Source organism: Carettochelys insculpta, chromosome 1 (genome assembly GCF_033958435.1).
Source record: "Carettochelys insculpta isolate YL-2023 chromosome 1, ASM3395843v1, whole genome shotgun sequence".
Taxonomy (NCBI): domain Eukaryota; kingdom Metazoa; phylum Chordata; order Testudines; family Carettochelyidae; genus Carettochelys; species Carettochelys insculpta.
The window spans coordinates 246,504,047-246,525,710 of record NC_134137.1 but is presented as its reverse complement, the minus strand read 5'-3'; the positions used below and the strand labels follow the sequence as shown (position 1 = coordinate 246,525,710).

General features: G+C 46.5%; 1 protein-coding gene across 3 annotated transcripts in view; it reads left to right on the top strand.

The window, feature by feature from the left end:
* PRR5 (proline rich 5) overlaps window positions 1–21,664 on the top strand; it is a 126,934-nt gene that overhangs the window by 52,365 nt on the left and 52,905 nt on the right. For 2 of the 3 annotated variants that reach the window (XM_075003598.1, XM_075003589.1), the window contains exon 3: window positions 15,296–15,558. In XM_075003598.1, coding sequence (XP_074859699.1) covers window positions 15,428–15,558 — 131 coding nt within the window. In that variant the 5' untranslated portion in view covers window positions 15,296–15,427. The remainder of the gene's footprint in view (window positions 1–15,295; window positions 15,559–21,664) is intronic. The other variant, XM_075003605.1, reaches the window with a different exon arrangement.

Genomic DNA, 21,664 nt, shown 5'->3' with positions numbered 1-21,664 from the left:
TGCCGAGATGCTACAGAGAATGAGACTTGTAAGATTGAAATGTGGATGTTTAAAATCAGTTGCCTGGTGACTGCCTTTGGTACCCTCGCTATTTCAAGCACTGATGTTTTGGTCTGTAGTTATGTTTAATATATAAATATAGTGTGTGTATGTGTAAGACAGGACAGAATCATGTGTTCAGTAAGTATAATTAGTATGAAATCGTTGTAAAAGGTCATCACTTTAAAATGTGGCATACCACCTCCTTCATTGCAAGAGCTGCAAAATCTCACCACGCTGCTTGTGGCTGCCATTTTGGAGTTGCATTCTTCAAGAGGCAAGTGTTCCTTGGCACATTTTAAAAAGTTTTGGTTTCGTCTATAAAAGAGTTTGGTAGAAGCTGTACTTTCCTCAAAGGCCAACCTTTGTACTGACTGTGCCCAAAGATAGCTTTGCCTTTGAAAAATGAATCAAGGCCAAAGGGAAATGATATACCTTCTGATGAGCTAATCCAGATTGCTGGGCAGGCTTTTATAGCTCTAGCAATACTCCATACTTTCTTTGAGAGACCTAAAGTACATTTAAGGACAGGCACTATGGAATCCAGAAAGAGAAGATTGAAATATTCTTTATACTTCTATTAAAAAATACAAAGGTCTCACACTTCACTAGTTAATACTGCTCTGATCTACTTGAATTTCTAATGGCTCTTGGCCGTAATCTTGAAGGAGGTTATGTATTTCCAGTAACTCTCACATGAGCATGTTAACAGTAGAACTTGGCTATCATACTGTTAACAGCTAGCTACCGCTGCAATGTAGTGGAAATTCAGCTGTTTACCAAAGTGGGCTCTTTATCTTGGTGCCCTTCCAAGACAATCAGAGCCTTCTTGGAAGACCTTGAATCGGAACTGTATGGATGTAAAAGTGGCAGCGCAGCGCCGCATAGCACACAGCTCTGCTCTCCTTGGATTCGTAGATTTTGATGCCACTGTAGCGTGTACAGTTGTCAAAGATAGTATAGTGATGCTTGAACTGCTACATCAAGGACATAGTGTTCAGAGATACTATTAATATCACGCATGGTAAGCAGTTTATGAAGGAATTCACACAGCTGAAAAATGTCATAAACATTGTCTTAGTTGCTTTTAAGATTATATTTCTAGTATACCGTGATCTTGTAAAAAAAAAAAAACAATTTCAGTTATAGGGTTTTTTATTGAATAGAGGTTTGAAACATCAGTTTGTTATATACAGATTGATCCTCTGTAGTTTAGCACTCTCGCATCTGGTAACATCCGTAGTCTGGCATGATTTTAGTTAGCTGGATGACCGCTTATTATGGTTGTGGCCAAGTTTCCTGTGGTTCCATAAAGTTTGTTTCCAGCCACCAGTCCTGGCTCTCAGTGTTCTGTGCTGTTATTTAGCTGTAATTTACCCCTAAATGTCTTCTAAGAGCCCAGTAAGCCCTGGAATGGTTGGTAATGCTGCTAGGTAATATTGATCTCCCATGGTCTGGCAAATTCTCTCATTCAGCACCGGTCAGGTCCCGAGGGTGCCACACTAGAGACGTTCAACCTGTATTATGTTATATTCTATTTTATAACAAGTCCATGTCCTTGGTTTGGCATTTGTATCATTACCCTGTTTACCATGGGTTGTAATACAGTGGCTTGGGTAGCACTGAGAAGTTTAATTGGTACAGCCCAGAGGTCTTAGAACTCATAAAGGACAGCCCCTGCAGGTTCTTAAAATGAAAGGTGATAAGGAGAATCACAAAAGTATTTAAATTTAACTACAGCCCTCATTTTAATTCCCAAACCCTACAACAGGGCCGGGTACTAAGCAGCCTGCAGGCTGAACTCTGTGTTCACCAGGGTTTGCGGCTGGCTGGCCTCCAGATGCTTTATTTACCTGAGCATCCACAAGTGCAGCCACTTGCAGCTCCCATTGGCTGGGAACCACATACCATGGTCACTGGGAGCTGCAAGAGTCTATAACTGTGGATGCTCAGGTAAATAAAGCATCTGGAGGCCTGCCAGCGGCAAACCCTGGTGAATCATGTCCGGCTGAGTGGCCACTTATTGCTCATCTCTGCCCTATAAGGAGGTAATGAGAAAACTGAAGATCTGTTGGCATTGCCATTTGATGGAAACATTTGGTAATTTTGGTTGCAACATAACCTGCAACAGCTTCAGGAACTTGGTCTGATGCTTAGTCAATCAAAATACTTCCTGGAGGGGGGAGGGGCAGGGTACAGAGGAGAATTAGCAATATACAGGACTTGCCTACTGTACAGTATGTATTGTACACGATCAGTACTAGTCCAAATCTGTTACTGGATAAATGTCAAGGGATTTTATGGAAATTTTAGATGAGATGTTTTACAGACATTATTTGTATTGTATTGCAGTTGTGTGCATGGATCTCCTCTGAGATCCGGCCTTTCCTCTGTGTAGACAGACATTGAAGTCAACCGCCAGTAAGTCGATTTTAGCTACATAAATGGCATAGCTAAAATTGCATCTTGGTGGTCAGCTTCTTCGTCTAGTGCAGACATAGCCTTAACCACAGTCAATAGTGGGTATCTAATTTGTTGTTTGTATTACATGAATTTTCCATATTAAGCAGAAATGTTACATCTTACCTTAATGACAATATCTGTCATATACCTAAGGCTTGCACAAAAGTCGTGTTTGAGTATTATCATTGACTTCACTAAGGGTAAGATTAAGTTTATAGTTACTGTTATTTGACGATAAAGATTTATTTTCTCAGAGATTTAATAATTCCATTATTGCTTTTTGTTTTTTTAAATCAGGCATTTATAGTGGAATCTTTCCAGACATTTTCTGACATTTTGAAATAGAGTGAAATTATACTATAATTTTCTTTTTGAAAGCATCTCTGGTTTCAGGATGTTTGCAATAATAAACATAATACAAATACTGTTTTTGCAGCGTTCTTAACATTTTTACTGCTGGTGCTACTGCAGAGATCTCAAAGCACATTGCAAACATTAGCATATATTCTGCCTTGATTTCCCCATCTGGCACAACCCCTCCCACCATTGGGTAGTTTTGAAAATTTCAGATGTTATGTTCTCATGCATCATTATGAACCGTACCATAGCCTTGCAGAGCCCCACGAAGTTAAAAGGGGCTCTATTCAGGAGAGGGTTCCATTGGATGCAATCCTTAACCCTTTCAGTTTGCCTGTGATGCCAATATACGTTCTCCTCTTATTTTATGGACCGAGAAACTGGGGCAGAAAGATTGAGAATCAAAAGCCATAGAATCCAGAGCTGGAATAGGAATTTGAGACTCCAAGGCTTTTAAGACTTCTGCTTCCGCTATTGTGCTAGACTACAACTCTCAGCTTTAATGCTCATAGATCCTGTTCATTAGTGTATGCACAATTACTTTGTTTTTAAAAAGGGAAGAGTATTCATATACCCAGAACCCCCGCTGGTCACTTGGTAGTGTCCCGGGAGGTTTTCTCACAGACAGAAACAATGAGCCAGATCCTCATGTGGGGAAGTTGACGTAACCTGATGGACGTCAGTGGAGCTGCACCTATTTGGACCAACTGGAGAACATATCTAATAGTTTTAAAGAGTGGCTGGAGTTATACAAGTTACTGCAAAATGGCAGCACGACGCACAATGTCTCCTTTACTGACCTCTATGGAGGGGATGCTTCACGGGCCCATTTCCTTCTGCTTGGCTGTGAGAGGGAGGGAAGTCACCCGTACAGCAGCGTCTCCTCTCCCTCCTTGACCAAGACTATGAAAAGCCCCTCACTTGGGGCTCTGCAAAGAGCTCAGTGGAGTTTTGGGAATGGAGCTGAGGCTAGGGAGTTATGAATCAGAGGACAGGCCACTCTCTACAGTAGAACTTTTTTACTATCCTAGGTCCAAACATGGTAAATGACAGCAGGAACATCCCTAGTCAGCCACCTTTTTTCCATGTTCTTTATCACTGACTAGCTGCAAATTTGGTTTTAACACTTTTTAACTCTCAACTGTTCTTTTTTTTCCCCCCATACTGACGAGGGATCATTAGGTGGAGATTTTCTCAAAAGTAGTGATGTGTTCAGAGTTGTAGTGCTTCCCCTTCTCCTGCTTCCTTCCACTTCTTCCTACCAGGCAGAGCTTTCTTTCACTGTTCATCCACTGACTGCTGGTAGAACAAGATGTGCCATGGCTTTAAGAAGTGTGCTTTTCCAGAGGGCTAATTCCTCAGCTTTGGCATGTGTTGAGACATGTTCTCCGTTTGGGTGTGTGGTTATATAACCTAAAAGTGCATTTGTTTGTTGGGTTTTTAACTGTTTTCTTTCAAGAAGGGTAGTGCAGCTCTCTGTTCTTTAGTTGTACTCAAAAAATAAGCAGCATTTCCAGGACAATTCCATTCCCAGTTCCCCTAATGAGTGGCGAAAATGAAGGAACTGGCATTTTTATGAATTAAAATAGACATCTTAGTCCAGTGCTAATTTTTAATTTAAAGACTGCACAAATCTCTAATAAAATACAACTAACAGGGCAAAGTCTGTTTTGAATTATGTTTCTGTACCTGCATTGATATCACTGCCATGTTATGTTGTCAGCCTGGTGTCTTGCATGGAACTGAGGGGAAAATTTTCCCCCTAATGGTTACAATTGCCAGCTTGCATTACGTCAGTGTGGGTGTTCTGAATTTTAGAGTAGCGGCGTCCAATACGCTGCCCATTCAATACATGTGGCGAATGGGACAGCCGGATGTGGCGAATGCAGCTCAGGAAGGCCACACACATGGGGACCCCTCCTGCCGCTCCATGCACGCGCCCCACCATTTGGAGGGACAAGCACATGGCAGCAGTGGCGAGGAGGCTTCTCCTGCAGCTGACTGGGGCCAGCACAACTTGTGGGGGTTGACTAGGTGGTGTGGCTGAGCAGCTCGCAGGATGAGCGGTGTGGCTGAGCAGCTCGGGCAGCTCACGTGGCACAGCTCAGGACAGCTGTGTGGGCAGCGAGGCTCATGCAGCTTGGGGCAGCTTACACGGCACGGCACAGCTGGGCAGCTTGTGTGGTGCAGCCCTGGTGAGTCACTGGCAGTCTTTTGCAGGGGGATTAGGGTATCTGGGGAGCCAGGTGAGAGTGCCTAGCTTGGGGGGTGGCTTGGGGGGGAAGGGGGGGCCTGAGGTGAGTGGCGAATTTCTTTTGAACACCACTGTTTTTGAGTGTTGAAAGCCCCAGCTCCTGGAGTCCTGTGAATAACATAAAAGTTCCTTCCTTCCCTTCTTCCTTCCTACTTGATTGTTTAGCTAAGTGGGAAAATGCAGTCCAGTTGTACCCAGAAATCTCAAATGCCGTTAGACAAGAAGAACCCTATATTTACGATTTTGAAATGAATGTCATGATTTTTGGGGGTAGGCAGGAGGCTGATTCAAGACATTTGGATCCTTAGATACTATCATAATTAAAATACAGGATTCAGTTGCCAAGTAACTTACTCTGGTAAGAATAGGTACATTTTAGGGGTTGTGCTTAAACAATTTATTTAAAACCCGCTGTGTTTTCCATGCAGGACAGTGGCATTGCACTGTGGCAGTAGTGCACACTGTCTAGGACCATGTCTAGATTAGAGCGATTTCTTAGCAGAAGTTTTTGTTGGATATCGCACCCAGACTGCAGAGCGGATCGCTCTCTTGATCCACTCTGTCAACAGAGAGCAGCCAGAGTGCCCGGCCGCTCTCTCAACAAAACAGCCGCCTGGAACCACAGCAGACTGAGTTGCAGGTTAGCATTTCCTTCCAGGATCCCCAACGAGATGTGCCCTTAAAGGAACCCCCCTTCCCAGACATCCATGCCCTGCCTCTGCTGAGGCGTGCCTGCCTCCGTGAGGGACAGCTCAGCTGGAAGAGCAGGGCTTCGACTCTTTCTGGGAGACACAGCTCTTTCCAGTGAGCCGTCATGCCAGAGTAGCCCCAGGGCTTGCACTGGCCCCACACTTGAGGTGCTTCAGCACCTGCTGCACCTCCTGATGGGCGTCCTCCTCTTCCTCATGGAGGGCGAGCTCAACACCACCTTCAAAGCACTCTCCATTGTTGTTGGACAGTTATTCCGGCACCCCTTGTCCCCCCTACTCCCCCCCAGGTGCACAGGCAGATCTGAAGGCACCACACTGGCTGGTCATGGGGCAGTGAGGTGACCAGCAGTGGTTCCAGAACTTCTGCATGTGGAAGACCACATTCCTGCAGCGCTGTGCCTGGCTCACCTCTACCCTCTGGAGTCAGGACACCTTGCTGCAGCCCGCCATCTTTGTGAAGAAGCGGGTAGCAGTCACGCCGTAGAAGCTCACCACCCCCAACAACTACCACTCTGTGGGAAACCACTGTGGTGTGGGGAAGTCCGCTGTCGGGGCCCTCCTCGTGGAGGTAAGGCACTCTTGGGCTGCAGTTCCTGCAACGTAGGGGTGTCCCACCCCAGGAGGACCTTCAGGAAGTGGGGTCAGGAGTGTGAAGGGTGGGATTTGGGTGGGGCAGAAGCCCCACCCCCCAGGGGACCATGCCGTCCCACCCTTGTACAGGCCTCCTGCGGGTGGCTCCCGGTGAGCTCGGGAGATGGGGAGCCCTCCTGGGGTGCAGAGACTCCCTCCCTCAGTCCCTGATGTGTGTGTTCAGTGCCCTCCCTCTTCAGATTGTGATGGCCATCAGCACCATCCTGTTGAAGAGGGCCATCAGTGTGGGAGACATGGATGCAGTTGTATCTGCATTCCCTGCCCTGGGTTCCCAAACTGCATGAGGGCTATTGATGGGACCCGCATCCTGATCCGTGTCCCGGAGCACAGCGTGGGCAAGTAAATCAACCAGAAGAGATACTTCTCCACAGTGCTGCAGGCCCTGGTCAACCACTGTGGACAGTTTAGACATTTACGTCAGGTGGTGGTGCCGATCACACGATGCCTATGGATGCCGCAACTCTGGCCTGTGCCAGAGAATGAAAGCAAGCACATTCGTTCCCCTCCATGAGCTGGTGCTAGGAGATATTCAGATGCCACTGCACATCATGAGGGACGCGGCTTCCACTCCTCATACTATGGCTCATGGAACCCTATGCTGGCCATCTGGACCCCAGCTGGGAACTATTCAACAGCTGGCTCAGTTGGGCCAGGATGCAGGTCAAGTGCACCTTTGGCCACTTCAAGGCACACTTCAGGTGCCTGCTCACCTACCTCAGCATTGGGGAGCACAACAATCCCCTAAGTTGTGGCTGCCTGTTGTGCCCTGCACAACATAGTGAAGGCAAAGGGGAAGGCCTTCCTCCTGGTGTGGGGGTCTGAAGCCAGCTGCCAGTATGAGCAGCTGGGCACAGCTCCCATCTTCAAGGCCCATCAGGACAGGGTGTGGATCCAGGAGGCCCTGAGGGAGAACTTCTCCCATGGCCCCCAGCAACCCTCTCCAGGGCCCTCTCAGCAGGTGCCTCAGGTCCACAGCCGTACCCCGTCCCCACCACGACACCTTCCTTTGCCCCCTCACCGCTCTCCAGTAAAGATGGATGCATGTGTGGTGAACAAAGAACCATTTTACTGAACCAAATAAAAATGTGTCGGACAGACCTGGGCTACGTCTACACGTGCATGCTACATCGAAATAGCTTATTTCGATGTAGCAACATCGAAATAGTCTATTTCGATGAATAACGTCTACGCGTCCTCCAGGGCTGGCAATGTCGACGTTCAGCGTCGATGTTGGGCAGCACCACATCGAAATAGGCGCTGCGAGGGAACGTCTACACGCCAAAGTAGCACACGTGGAAATAAGGGTGCCAGGAACAGCTGCAGACAGGGTCACAGGGCGGACTCAACAGCAAGCTGCTCCCTTAAAGGGCCCCTCCCAGACAGAGTTGCACTAAACAACACAAGATCCACAGAACCGACAACTGGTTGCAGACCCTGTGCATGCAGCATGGATCCCCAGCTGCAGCAGCAGCAGCCAGAATCCCTGGGCTAAGGGCTGCTGCACACGGTAACCATAGAGCCCCGCAGGGGCTGGAGAGAGAGCGTCTCTCAACCCCTCAGCTGATGGCCGCCATGGCGGACCCTGCTATTTCGATGTTGCGGGACACAGATCGTGTACACGTGCCCTACTTCGACGTTCAACTTCGAAGTAGGGCGCTATTCCCATCCCCTCATGGGGTTAGCGACTTCGACGTCTCGCCGCCTAACTTCGATTTCAACTTCGAAATAGCACCCAACACGTGTAGCCGTGATGGGCGCTATTTCGAAGTTGGCGCCGCTACTTCGAAGTAGCGTGCACGTGTAGACGCGGCCCTGGTGTGTTTACAAACTATTTACAACAAAGTGAAGTGATAATATTTGAACTGTACACAGTGGGGGGGCCTTGGGACAGAGGTTGGGGGTGTTCAGAACATGGAGGGGCTGCGAACTGGAGGGGGAGCGGAAGCCTGAATGGTGTCAGCCTCAGGACCCCTCCCACTGTGGACTCAGGGCCACCATCAGGGCTGGGTTGGGGCTGGGCCCAGGGGCAGGTACAGAGGCAGTGGGGCTGTGGCAGGTCTGGGTGGGCAGGAGGAGCATGGGGGGCCTGGGGAGCAGGTGGGGAAAACATGGCCCTTAGCCATTTCAGGAGGTCCAGGACAGCTGGTAGGGGCAGAGCGGGTGTGGGAGGAGGGGAAAGGGAAGGGAGCTCTGGGCCATCATGTCCCACCAGACGTCCCGCAGTCACTTCTCCATGAGGTCGGTCATCCTCTAGAGGGTGGTGTTATGGTCCCTCTGGAGGTCCTCCTGCACATGGCGTTGGCCCCTCCAGGTGCAGGCTCGCCCTTGTGGTGAGGTGGGGCTGGCCCGGCACTTGGACAGTGTAGGCGCAGTTGTACGGGAGACAAGGAGGGGAGATGGTGAGTCATTCACACAACAAAGCTCCTAGGGTCCTGTTCCCCAACGTGAGCAGTGACCAACACCCCCAGGCCACAGGAGGGGAATGTCAGGGCAAAAATAAACACGTGTGACCTGCACAATAGGCCATGTCACACAGGGGCTTCACAGTGCCTCCAGGACCAGGCTGTTCGCAGCATCCACCCACCGCTCAATGGGCTAGCAGCCAAGGGGGGTGTCCAGCCACAGAGGGGTCTTCTCATGGGTGCTGGGTGAGCCAGGAACAGCCTGGCCCTCCCTGTGGCCCCCTCACACCTGTGGCTCTCAGTGCTGTCCACGGGAGTGGGTGCTGCCTCTCACCTGCGGGCCTGCACTCCTCGGTGTGTCTGGGGTCAGGCCATCACCCTTGTGGCTAGCCTGCTTCCAGGTGTGGCAGGTGCTGGCAGGCCCCTTCTCCCCTTCCCCCCCCCCCCCCAGTTCCTGGGGCTTGTCCAGCTGAAGCTGGCAGCAGGCTGGCGCCCATGCTCAGGAGCTGCCTGCTGGGTGTGGGTGGCACACGCTTCCTTGCGCATGGTTCCACGTGCTGGGTCCGCGGCACAAGGTTCCCGCATGAGCCAGCCAGGTGACGCTCCCAGCACGCCCTGTCAGCAGCTATCTCCCATGCCGTGGGGCGTGTGACGCGTGGGGTACTTAGTGGAGGGATCCTCACCCAGCTCTGATGAAGCCTGGGAGGTGGGGACCGACTCCAGCATGATGAACAGGCTTCTGCTGTCCTTCGATGCCATGTCCATTTCTGGCTGTGGCAGGGGTTGTGGCTTGGAGGCCTCTTCCTCCAGGGGCTCCGGCTGTGGCCCTCTAGCACCGTGTCTACACTATGGTGCGGCGGGAATGTGTACCCAGGATCTCATGAAACTCCTTGTAATGGAGGCAGGTGGTGGGTCCTGCCTAGGAGCATCAGGCAGCGTCCTGGGGCCAGACATAGCCCTGCCTGTGCTCCTTTACTTTAGCCCAGGTCTGTTCCCTGGATCGGGGTGGGTGGCCCCATTCCATATAGACAGTGACCATCTGGGTGTAGGCAGGGTGTTGCGGCTCTTTGCCTTGGGGCCCTGAAGTATGTGTTCTTTGCCCTACAGGTCCAGAGGGCCTGGACCTTGGCCCTAGTCCAGGAAGGAGCCTGCCTCTTTGAGCCCTGGGGTGGCTCCTGGGGTTGCTCCTTCAAGGGCCCAGGGTGGCCGCGGGGTGCCTGTCTTTCGGCCACCCTGGCTCAGGTGCGGGTCTGAGGGTGTGGGGACAAGCAGCGTGTTGCTCTGCTGTTTGCATGCTCTCAGCTTCCTGCCACAGGGTTTCTCAGGCTCACTGTGACTTTAAGGGCCAGAGGCAGGAACTATAGAGTGCTGATTCCTGTGGACAGGGTGTCTGTTGGAACACCTCTATGGCATCCTGGAGGCCTTTTCTGTGAGCGGAAGGTCCCCTGGAACGTCCACACCTGCCTTTTGTCAACAGATCTCAGTCAAGAGAGGCATTCTTCCTCCGAGGGAGCAGGGTACTTACTGCCAACGGTATGCACTTGGTGATGTGGATGATCCCTGGATTTTGTCAACAAAATGCTCTAGTGTAGACATAGCTTAGGACTGTCCACGTGTACTGGGGGACAGGTGTCCCTTCAGGAACCTGGCATAGCTGCCATTACTCTGTATCGAAGTTGTGAGCTGGTTCGGTCCTTTGTGAGCAGGCACCTGCACCCAGGCCAAGCCCCTTCGACTTCATGAGGGTTTTTCGCAAGCTGTGTTGTTCACCCTGCCCGGTCACAGGCTGGGTCTTGTGGAGGGAAGAATAGGTTTTAGACTATCAGAGTAGAAGGGAAGGTTGATGAGCGACAGTGCTGTGTTTTGTAGTTAGCACAGAAGACACCAGGAGAGTGGACTCAAGGGCTCTGTTCCTGCTCTAGTACCATCTTGCGTCATGGTATTGGTCAAGTCACTTGACTGGTGGACTAAAGTCCCATATGAGTTAAAAACAGACAATAATATTTGATCTGCATCATGGCTGTGTGCTAGGGTTGAATTAATTAATGTCTGCAAAGTACTTTGGATGCTTGGCTCTGTATAAATGCCGAGTATTGTTGTTTGTATTTAAGATGCATTGATTATTCATTACGGAGCCATGACAACTCCCCTCCCTTTCCTGTGTGATGATCTGGTTTTGGTGATCTCATCCCTTCTCTTGCGCAGTACTTAAGCCTTTGGAAAGTCTGCTGTTTAACCCCCTTGGTCTGAAGTCTGTCTGCGGTGTGGAGCACACAGACACTGCGTGAGAGGGACGTCTTCATGGCACCCTCCTATCTGTGAGTCCGTTGATGGCTGATGAGCCCGATTCTGGAGCCGCAGATCTTATCCCAGAAGGGACAGGTGTTGGTAGCTGTTGGAGGGGCCCAGGGCAGTTTTTGCTGCTCTTTTCTTCTTTTCCACCTCCCCTCATCTGCACTGTGTCAGGACCTCTCAGATTGCGCCACTGTCTCGTGGATTACCCTTCTCCCCTGGGGACGGTCCTGGGCAAGGTTCTCCCAAGTGTCGACACTGATGCTGCACTTCTTGTTTGCCTTCAGCATGTCCCTGTATCGCTTTCTCTGGCCCCCAACGCTCCCCTGTCCTTCCTCCCACTCGGAAAACAGAATCCGTTTTGGGAGGGGCTGAACAGACATCCGAACTGTGTGCCCAGTCCAGCGATGTTGGTAGCTGTGTCCAGCTAGCATGTGCATAAACAGTGAGACACAGGTCGGATGAGTAAAGTGCCCTTCCTGCGCGCCTGAATCCCAGAGCTCCTGTGTGGCCCTCTACATTCCAGGCAGTGCCTCCCATTGCTATACTGCTGGTTTTAGCAGTGGCATGTCTGCTGCCAGAGTTTTTCAGCGCTGCAGATAAAGGAGCTAGAGGGGTGTCTCTGGCAGGGCAGAGTCAGTGAGGCAAGGCAGTGGCAGCTTTCTGAGATTTCCTTTAGGACTTGTGGACACAGGGCTGCTCCAGTCCCCATCGCCGTTGCTAGTGAGAAGTAAGATAGGAAGCCATCTTAAAGCACAGTAACTCTGTCCCTTGGTTGATGCTTTTAATGTGATGGAGCTGTGTGAATGAAAGGTGCCAGGTAAGTGCTGAATGCCTGTCTGTTGTTGTGAATGTAGGCAGTCTTCATTGAGAGCAAAGTAGCTTATCTGTAAATCAACATTTGATCAGGTGGAGGCATAGATTCCCTGTTAGTGGGAGGGAGAAGGAGTGTCAATAAAACCCACCCACTTCTGCGACACAGAGAAAACTGTAGTGGAAGTGAAAATGATTCTTCTCCCTTGTGGTTTGTGTGTAACACAGACTTTGAATCTAGCATTCATAAGCAGAGGCCACTTACTGAGACTGATGGGTAGAAGTTGGTGCAGTTCAGTTACTTATTTGGAATTTGAAGCTACCAGACAAGACAGGTCTTTCCCCCTACCCCATTAGCATTTTTCCAGAGTTTAATATCTCTGAGCACTTTCTAAAGGCAGTAGAAAACATATCACAAACACTGATATTACTCAAGCGAGTAAATAGAGCATTCAGAGGAAGAGGAGGAAGAGCAAATAAGAGGGAAATTTAAAACGTATCATTGCATCAAGAGATTTGCTACTAGCTAATGTGCAAGCATAACCAATGTGCAGCTTGTAAACTTTTTCTGTGCTGTGAAGAAATAACAAAGAAGTAAAATGCCAAGAAGGATATAACCTACGTTGTGTGAAACCTATCAAATTCACAGTCATTGAGAATCGGTAAATATTTGCCTCCAAAGGAGAGTTGGCAGATTTACATTATCGCAGATTAACCAGATTATCAGCTAGTCGTTTCATTAAACAGAGTAAATCCTTAGTTTAACTGAGCCACCTTACCATAAAACTCTCCTCAGTACAAATTCGCCAGTTTGTCCCTTTGTTCATCCAGATCAATTCAATCCTCCATCCTTTTTGGACAAGCAGGTTTTACTATATGTGTTTTTGGTCAGTGTTTTGTGTTTCTTATTGCTTAGAATACAGTGATATCATGTTATATTTCTTTTTGTTGTCTTGTATCTAGTAGATTGTTGTCTGTTTCGTTTGAGGGGTTTAAACATCTTGAACAGAATAGCAATAACCAAGTCTTTTTGTACAAGTTGTCTAGATTTAGAAAATTAGTCTTAAAAATGACTTTCTCTGTTTCATGCCTAATGATGCCTATCTCACAAAAGAGTAGTTGGGGCAGCAGTAGAAATTAAACCCAGTCTTTGCTTATTAGCCCGAGATAAAATGTTTTTTCCCTTGTAATCTGATCAGTGTGGTTTCCCCCCTCCTCCCAATAGGTGGGACTGAGCCCAGTTTTAGATGGGGATGCCGGGAATCAATCAGTCAATCAATCCAGATTTTGACAGCAATTACAAATTACTGATTCAGATAGGGTATCTCTGAATTTCACAATCAGTTTTCACTCCTTTGATTTACATTAACTTGTTATTAAAGACATACATATACTTAGAACAAAAAAGCAGTCCAGTAGCACTGTAAAGACTAACAAAATAAATTATTAGGTGACGAGCTTTCGTGGGACAGACCCACTTCTTCAGATGATAGCCATACTACCATTCAAAGTGCTACTGGACTGCTTTTTTGTTTTGATAATATCTAGACTAGCACAGTTATCTCTCTGTTACTATTCATCATATACTTAGGTGTGGCAGAATTGGTAGGGTAACATCAATGCTTATTTTTAAGCATTTTTTTTGTCTGTCTTTATTGTTTACAATTGCAGGAAATGATTCGGGGAGTGTCAGACAGTTGGCTGGCCAGGAGGTAATTATTTAATGACAGTAGACATTGAGATTCAAAAATTTACAGTTTGTAACTGTTAAAACACAGACTAACACATCATATATCAAAATATACAAAGTAAATAGCCTTAAATCAAGCTAACAAGTTCTCTAGTAGCATTTTTCTTACTCGATACGTTTTGATTAAAGTCAATGGAAATATTTTATCAGTTTGTGTGTGTAAAGTGTAATTGATGTTTACTGACATTTGTTAATAAACATTGAATTCTTTCAAACCTCCATAACATTTATATACAAAAAAAAAACAAATTAAACTAATAATTATAAATGTTCTGTGCAGTTTGGTCCCACAAAAAGGTCCAAATTCTGATACCTTTATGCTGAATGTAATCGTAGCCTGCAAATAGTCTTTTTGGTTTAAATTGGGCTGTTTGCAGAGTAATCTGTCACTAACATAAATATGGCCCCAACTGTTGCCTACTGGTTACCTGATGCTGTATTGCAAGTTGTTCTCTTTTTAGAAAAACTCATTACCAAGGAGTCTGTTCTGGTATGGCTGTGATCTCAAGAAGTGGGTTTGTCCCACGAAAGCTCGTCACCTAATAAATTATTTTTAGTCTTTAAAGTGCTACTGGACTGCTTTTTTGTTGTGATAGTATACAGACTCACATGGCTTTCTCTCTGTTACTGATCATTACAAAGGAGGTCAGTACTTAACTGACAAGAGAAACACAATCTTGGTGCAACAGCAAATGAAACACTGGCTAGAATCTCCCATTAGCAAATTAGTGACACTCATATAATGGTGTCACAGCATCAGGATGGTCTTTCCTTTGAAGATAACTGAGCTGAGGCTTCTGTTGAGACTAGACATGCTGGGATTGTGCAGCTGTTATTTTTCAATTTAAAGAAAAAGTTAAGAAATCCTGAATAGTTAATCTTCTTATTCACTCTATTTAACCTCTGAAGTTCCTCAACATGAAAGTACCAACTCCAGTTTCCACTTTCTGGTCTGCATTCATTTTTCTTTTTCTTTTTGTTTTCCTTACTATGTCATTCTTGTGGCTTATCAGTCACTTTCGTCTTAAACAGCTTCTGAGGCAAACAGTAGCCTTGTGCTGCATGTGTGCGCATGAATGTGTGTGTAAGTATCGTAACGTGGCGGGACACAGGCAGTTATGAAACTTTCCAATAAAGTCTCGGTGCGTCAGTATTGGCTGGTTCTTTTTTTCCGTTGCCCTCTGATTTCCTTTCCAGTTATGAGTGAGGAAGAGGGGTGGAGGGGGAAAAAAAAAAACTCAGAAAACCAGTTGATTGAGGGAAGAAGCAATTCCCACGACAGGTGGAGCATGCAGCGTGTTGAATGACACTCGTCGTTTTTGGTGCACAAGAGCAAGGGAAAGGGGAAAGCTTTTCATTTTGGGCAGCTGCTGGTTAAAAGGGGCCCCAGCAAACTGATTAAAGCAGCAGCAAGAAGTTTGCCTTGTATTTTTAAACAGACAGGAGAAATAATTAACCACGGTTTATGACATCACAGTAGATCTGATTAAAGGTTTGTTTTCTTGCTGGCAGAGGTGTGCTCTGTAGAGACTGGTTCTCTCTTCTGTTTTTTTTTTTCCTTAAGTTTCTTTTTTGAACAACAAACGGAGAGAACTGCTCGTATTGCTGCTTCTGCCGCTGCTGCTCCAGCTGCGTGTGTGTGTGTGTAAAAAGGATGGTGTATCTGTAGCTGCCACGCACAAGCACACATTTGACCATGAGGACTCTTCGCAGGTTGAAGTTCATGAGTTCGCCCAGCCTCAGTGATCTGGGCAAGAGAGAGCAGGCAGCCTTGGATGAGCGAGGGACCCAGCAGCGACGGGCCTGCTCCAACGCTACCTGGAACAGGTAAGATCTTGCTCCGTAGCTTCCAAGCTCTCTGATGGAATCTGCCAGCCAAAATGATTAATTCCACAATAACCATCCCTGTTTGCTCTGCAGTCTGCAATAGTTTGTTCCTAACAATACATTATTTTAGGAAGGTAACAATACATCGGGCTCTGCATTAATGTGTTATATGTAACCAGAGATGCATTTAGTATCAGACAGGAGCAATGTTCTGAGGCTGCTTTGAACCCGTCTCTGAATGCTGACAGAAAAATAGACTAGCTGTGCTGAAGATAGTTCAGCCTACACTCCGTTCTGACAGGCAGGGACTTTTTTCAAAGCCCCACCACAAATACATCCTTACCCCTTGCTAGACATTGTAGATCAAGGTTGATCTGATTTGGTTTAAACACGTCTTCATATATTCTGCTTTGCTGTGCCTCCTGTGTGTTTTGGAGAGGGAAAAATTATAAGGCTTAGATTCTTCTGTCTATGATTTCTATGTCTATCACTGTCTGTCAGAACAGATAGAAACTTAGGGAGATATATTCCAAAGCGAGTGTGTTAGGCATGTAAATGCCTAAGTCCTTTTGACTTTAATTGAAACATTGACTTCTAGATGCCTCAGGCTGAGATTTTTAAAGGTATTTAGGTGCCTAAGTCCCTTTCAAATCAGGGTGCCTAAACATCTCTTAAAAAGTTGGCCTTAAGTCGGGCTTTGGAAAATGTTACTGGGAGGTAATTTACAGAACCCCCACTGATATATATTGACAGAAAAATAGAAATCACTGTAGCAGCCTGAAGAACTGACTTGATAATAGGGTTGTGTCAGTGCTCAAGAAAGATTCCAGAAAGTCCCATCTTCTGTCTGCACGACCACACTAGTCTTTAATTATTCACAGATTTGTTATCAAGTCTTTGTTAAGCAGTGGCTTGTTTAGGCACTGCAACAGTACAAGACACAAAGGAGACACTGTCCCAGCTCTGAGACGCTTGCAGCTAAAGTAACACTAATATGCACAGGGAGAGCTGGATGGTGGTGCTAATGTTGAACGGTACTTCACTTGACCAGTTGTCCCTCAGGAATCTGTGAAGCTGCTTTCAGAGTGAAATACTGGCAGGTGTGAAGAAGGGTGACTGAAAATGGCCTTTGGAGCTCCTTCATAATGGCGCGCTGACAGCTCTCACTGGCTGGGATTAGCATTTATGGGTCTCATGGGAAAAGTGAGTTGTCAGGGGAGATTTGAATGGAGCAGGGTGTGGACACTGGGCCCAGTGGGATAGGAGGGGTTTAGGACAGCCACATGTGGCAAACAGGGCACTGCAGTGTGACGAAGTGCAGCTCAGGAGAGCTGCCCACATGGGGCACCCCTCCCGCAGCTGCGCACACACGCCCCATCACAGGGCAGGACAAGCACATGGCGGAGGTGGCTTCTCCAGGCACAGCGCAATCCAGTCACATTCTGTGATGGCTCGCGCGGTGGTGGCTACAGCCGCGTTCCAGGGTGGCCTCTGTGAGTAATCCGGAGGGTGGGGGCGGTGCCTGGCAGGGGTAGGGGGCTGTGGTGATCCCTTACATCCCTTTTGGAAACCACTGGTTGAGGGGATGGTGCAGAAGGGGCCTCGTGGTGGTGCATGAGCAGTGGGAAAAGGCAGATCTGTTCACATTAGCTGTCTCTGCTGTTAGTCCAAAACACAGTCCAAGAACTGGTCAGATAAGAGAGATTTACTTGTCGATGCATTTAGAAAAGGTGGGTACAGTTATTACCAATGGGTATTTACCATCTGTGTGGGAAACCTGTTAGCTCTCTTGTGCATCACATATTGTTTAAACCATGGAAACATGAGTAATCTCTTTACTAGTTTGTGAACTGGGTGACTGACCTTTCCTTTTCTCCAGGAGGTCATTTGCTCCTTTGCTTTGCATACACTGGCCCCCTGTAGTACCACAGTGCACAGCTCTGAAATCCCTCTGGAGCCACCAGTGGAACTGCTGCTTTGTAAGCCCCACACTACTTAATTTTGCAGACAGAGTGCGCATCAGAGTCAGTGTGCCAGGGGGCTCTGAAGTCATGATGAATATTACAAAACATGAGTGATTTTACAGACTGCAGCCTAAATCCAGGCTCTGGATTTCATATTAAATAATAGAAGGCCTTCGCTGCAGCAAAACCAAGGGTATAAATGTAGCTCTTTCTTGCAGCTTACCTCAGCTCATATCCCGTCTTAGGTTTTAAGGATCTTGGAACCTTACCAGATACGCTACAGATTGTTTTCATCCTAACGTCTCGGGACAACTGAGGCTTCAATAACGATTTAGCTATTCATACCCAGAAACAATCCCCTGACGTCTAGTCAAGTGATTTTGGGTGACTCAAAGTTTCAATGCCCAGCCTGAGACGTTTTTAAAAGGGGCCTGATATTCAGAGTGCAGGTGTTCAGCACTCTCTGAAATGCAGGACTGAAGAAGTTTTGTAAGGCATCTACAGTTGAGCATCGAAAATTTGGGTGACCTAAAATCACAGGTCACTTTTGTATACTCTTGCCACGCCTGTTTACTTTGGTTTTGTTTGGTTCCTGGAGCTTGGTATGATTGTTTTCTATAAAACAAAAACAGCTTGATTAATGAACACTTTTCTAAACACTGTTCTCGAATAGTGTCCTTTGGCTTACTTATAGGAGGATAGTTTCCACTGTTGCAGTCAATGGAATATTAAACATTCTTGCTAATCTGGTGAGTGGTAAGAGGCACCAGAAGTGTCTTCCATTCTCATCAAACCAGAATCTATTATGTTTAAACATTAGTTGCCATTTATCCCATTAATTTTTGCAGCTAGGTCTGGGTTGACGGGGTATTTGCGAGAAGCTTTGAGCCTGATTCAGTAAAGCGGATGCAGGGAGATGTAAAGTACAACCCCTTGGAAGGCCCCTGCTCCAACCAAATGCATTGCTCATGAGACGGTATTTATCTTTTGGAAGGACAGGCAATGACCCTGTCTGTGCCCTGGGTCAGCACACTGTAGGGGCCGCATTTAATTTTTCCCAGGGTTCCCTATAAGCTTTGCCTGTGAGAGGTTTAGAAGAGACCGCATAAGTTAGTGCTCTCTCTGGTCACCCTCACTACCCACCTTTGTCTGGCTGTGTCACCCACTTTGAGTTTCTGCCGTCCCCTCTAGAAGTAGAATTATGGCTGCTTCATGTGATGAAATACAAGCTGTCTGGCAGTTTCCTTCACTAATATGTCTTCTCTGCTGATATCAGCTTAAGCTCTTGGGAGTGTACTTGTGTCAGGGTGAATTCTGCCCTTCGTAGCTAGGTGAGGTGCAAATTACAGGAGACGGTTCCATTTCAGTCATCGTTCAGCTCTTTGCTGGCACATTGCATTGTTAGCAAGTTTTGTTCCTCTACAGGATTTTCCTTCCTCTCCACAGCTAAAGTTCTGTGAAACAGCATGAAACTGTCAAGTCAAATGGAAGAAAGCCAGTACTGAGCGTCTGCGTACCACTATGCAAATTAGACTTTGTAGGCACAGCCTCTTGGGTCTCTGCTTTCCCACAAACCCCCAAAACAGTGTATACCAACGTACCCGCCAACACATGTTAACAAGCAACTAGCAGCATCATAATGGAATGATGCTGCTTTATTAGAGCTCACAAAATTTGCATCTATTACAATAACTTAGCTTTTTTTTTTTTTGGCAGGCATTGTCAGCTGCTTGTTTTCTGTTGCAGCAGTAAACAGGGCTGAATACTGACTAAACCGATTGGAGACTGATAGACTCAAGCTTTATCACCTTTATCCTGATAGCCAAGGGGGCCTCTCTGAGGGCGAAGCAAATTCATAGAGGTTTTCTTTCTGACTGAGTTGGCACAGTCTGGCCAACCCAGTCTGGCCAACCCAGTTGGCTGGGTTCTGCTGGGGAAAAGCGTATAGTGAAATGAACGTGTATTCTCCATGGCACTAGGAAAAAAGAGAGAAGAATGACAATGTAAAGGATTGGGAGGCGGTGAATAAAATAAACCAAAGTGGACAGGAGAAGATGTTTCTAACCATAATGAAATCAACAATAAATCCAAGTTGATAAACATGGCCAGGAACCACTTGAATTAGTTTTTGCAGGACCATAGTCTGCACAGTAAATTGCCATTTAGCAGGGCTCTGTGAAGGGTGCAAGGTGTTATCTTTAAGTAAAATTCCATGTCTTTTCAGATTACAGTAGTGCTTTCGTAATGTGAGAAACTTTCAAATGTATCAATCTGAAAGCCCTGAGCTTTCACTTTTTTATTAGGACATTTTTCCCCTTCTGACATTGGCTAATTATTCAGAGACAGAGTATTTGTACTGACTTAGCTCCTCTTCCCAGACCTTCTCAATGGGACCTAATTTTGAGAGTTTGGTTTGAACAACAGAACAAATGGGAACCCAAAACTCCTTGATTCTGACACTCAGGCTATGTCTATACCGGCAACTGAATGATGAGACTTTTGTCATTCAGAGTGGTTAACACCTCCCTCCCAAGAAAGACAGAATCTTTTCTGAACAACAGATGGTCGGCAGGAGTGCTCTTCTGCCAGCAGTGTGAATGCTGCATGTTGTGGGTGGAAATATTTTGTTGGTAAAAGAGCAGAGAGTGGCTACACTGCACAACTTTTAGCAGCATAATTGTGTTGAAGTGACCATGTTGCTAAAAGCTGTGTAGGGTTCACAAGGCCTTACTCTTTTTGTGACACGTCAGGGAAGCCCCTTAACGTCCATGCCTCAATTTCCCCATTTGCAAAATAGGTTTAATAATGTCCATTTCCTTCACAAGTGGGTTTAGAAATGATTCAGCTAATGAATAAATGAAGACTTTGTGTTTAATAAATTCACTTATTTTCATTAAATGTTGACAAATACCTTAATTTTACTTTATGGGTATTTGCAGGTTGTTCACTTTGGATACAATTTTCAGAAAGATCAAAGTGACTGAGAAGCTCAAAATTGATTTAGGCCCTTGGAAATTTAATGAGATTCACATAGTGGTGTTTCTTTTTTCTGTTCACTGATTGTTTGATTGGAACTTTTGGAACAGGAGAATTACAAATAGCAGTTACTGCATACTGGGGTATACTCTCACATACCCTTCTTTGCATTTGAATTGGGCAATTAAATACAAACTAGCAATTACCTAAACTGATATACAAACAAAAACTCATTTACATATGCTTCTTTGGAAATATCAAGTGAAAAGGGTGTTGGTCAGAATGAAGAAGTAGCCAGATTTCAAACTGAAGTTTGTAAGTAAAGCTGCATGAAAAACAGTTTTCCTATCTATGAATATTTTCAGGAGTTTGACATTTTTCCTATATCGACTGAGGGTGAAAATTTGTAATCGTGAAAATACTCAAACTGAGTCAAACAAAATATTTCAATCTGATAATTTCTGAATATTTCATTGTGAGTTCTTTCAGATAGCCATTCAGCAGACCATGTGAAATGAATTTGCTGGGCAGTCTCTAGCATCTGTATCCGTTTTAAACACCCTTTCTACCTTGGTGCTAATTACAGTGCTGGTGAAGAGCCTCTGTAGAGAGAATCGAATGATGGCTAGGCTATAGAGACTGCTCTTAACCCTTCACTTTAAGGCATAGTGTGGGGGAAGCCAATTCTGCTCTGGTCTAATAAGAGATTAGTTCATTCTTAGCTATAGACTATCAGGTGCCAGATCCTTGCCTTTCTGAGGAAGAAGATTGGACAAATACTAGAACATATGGGCGGTGGACCAGGTGTGAGGTAGAAGGTATACCCAGCTGATGTCAGCGTTCCTCTTGTGAATGCATTCTCCCTTTCAGTTAGAATGGTGGTTCTCAACTTGTGGTCCACAGGCTGCATACAGCTTAGTCACCACACAGCTGCAAGCTATGTGACGCCCTCCGGGCTGTACAAGGGGTATTGGATGCGCCCCATGGTAAATAGGTTGAGAACCGCGAGTTAAGTGTGTTCTTTTGACATCCTGCTGCAGTCTGTGGTAACTGTGGGATGTATAAATAAGAAAGATGAGTGCAGCCTTTGGCAAGTCTTCCAAACAGGCCAGCATGGGCTTCCTGTCAAAAACATTCCTATCCTAAGCAGCTCACAGCTATGCTGC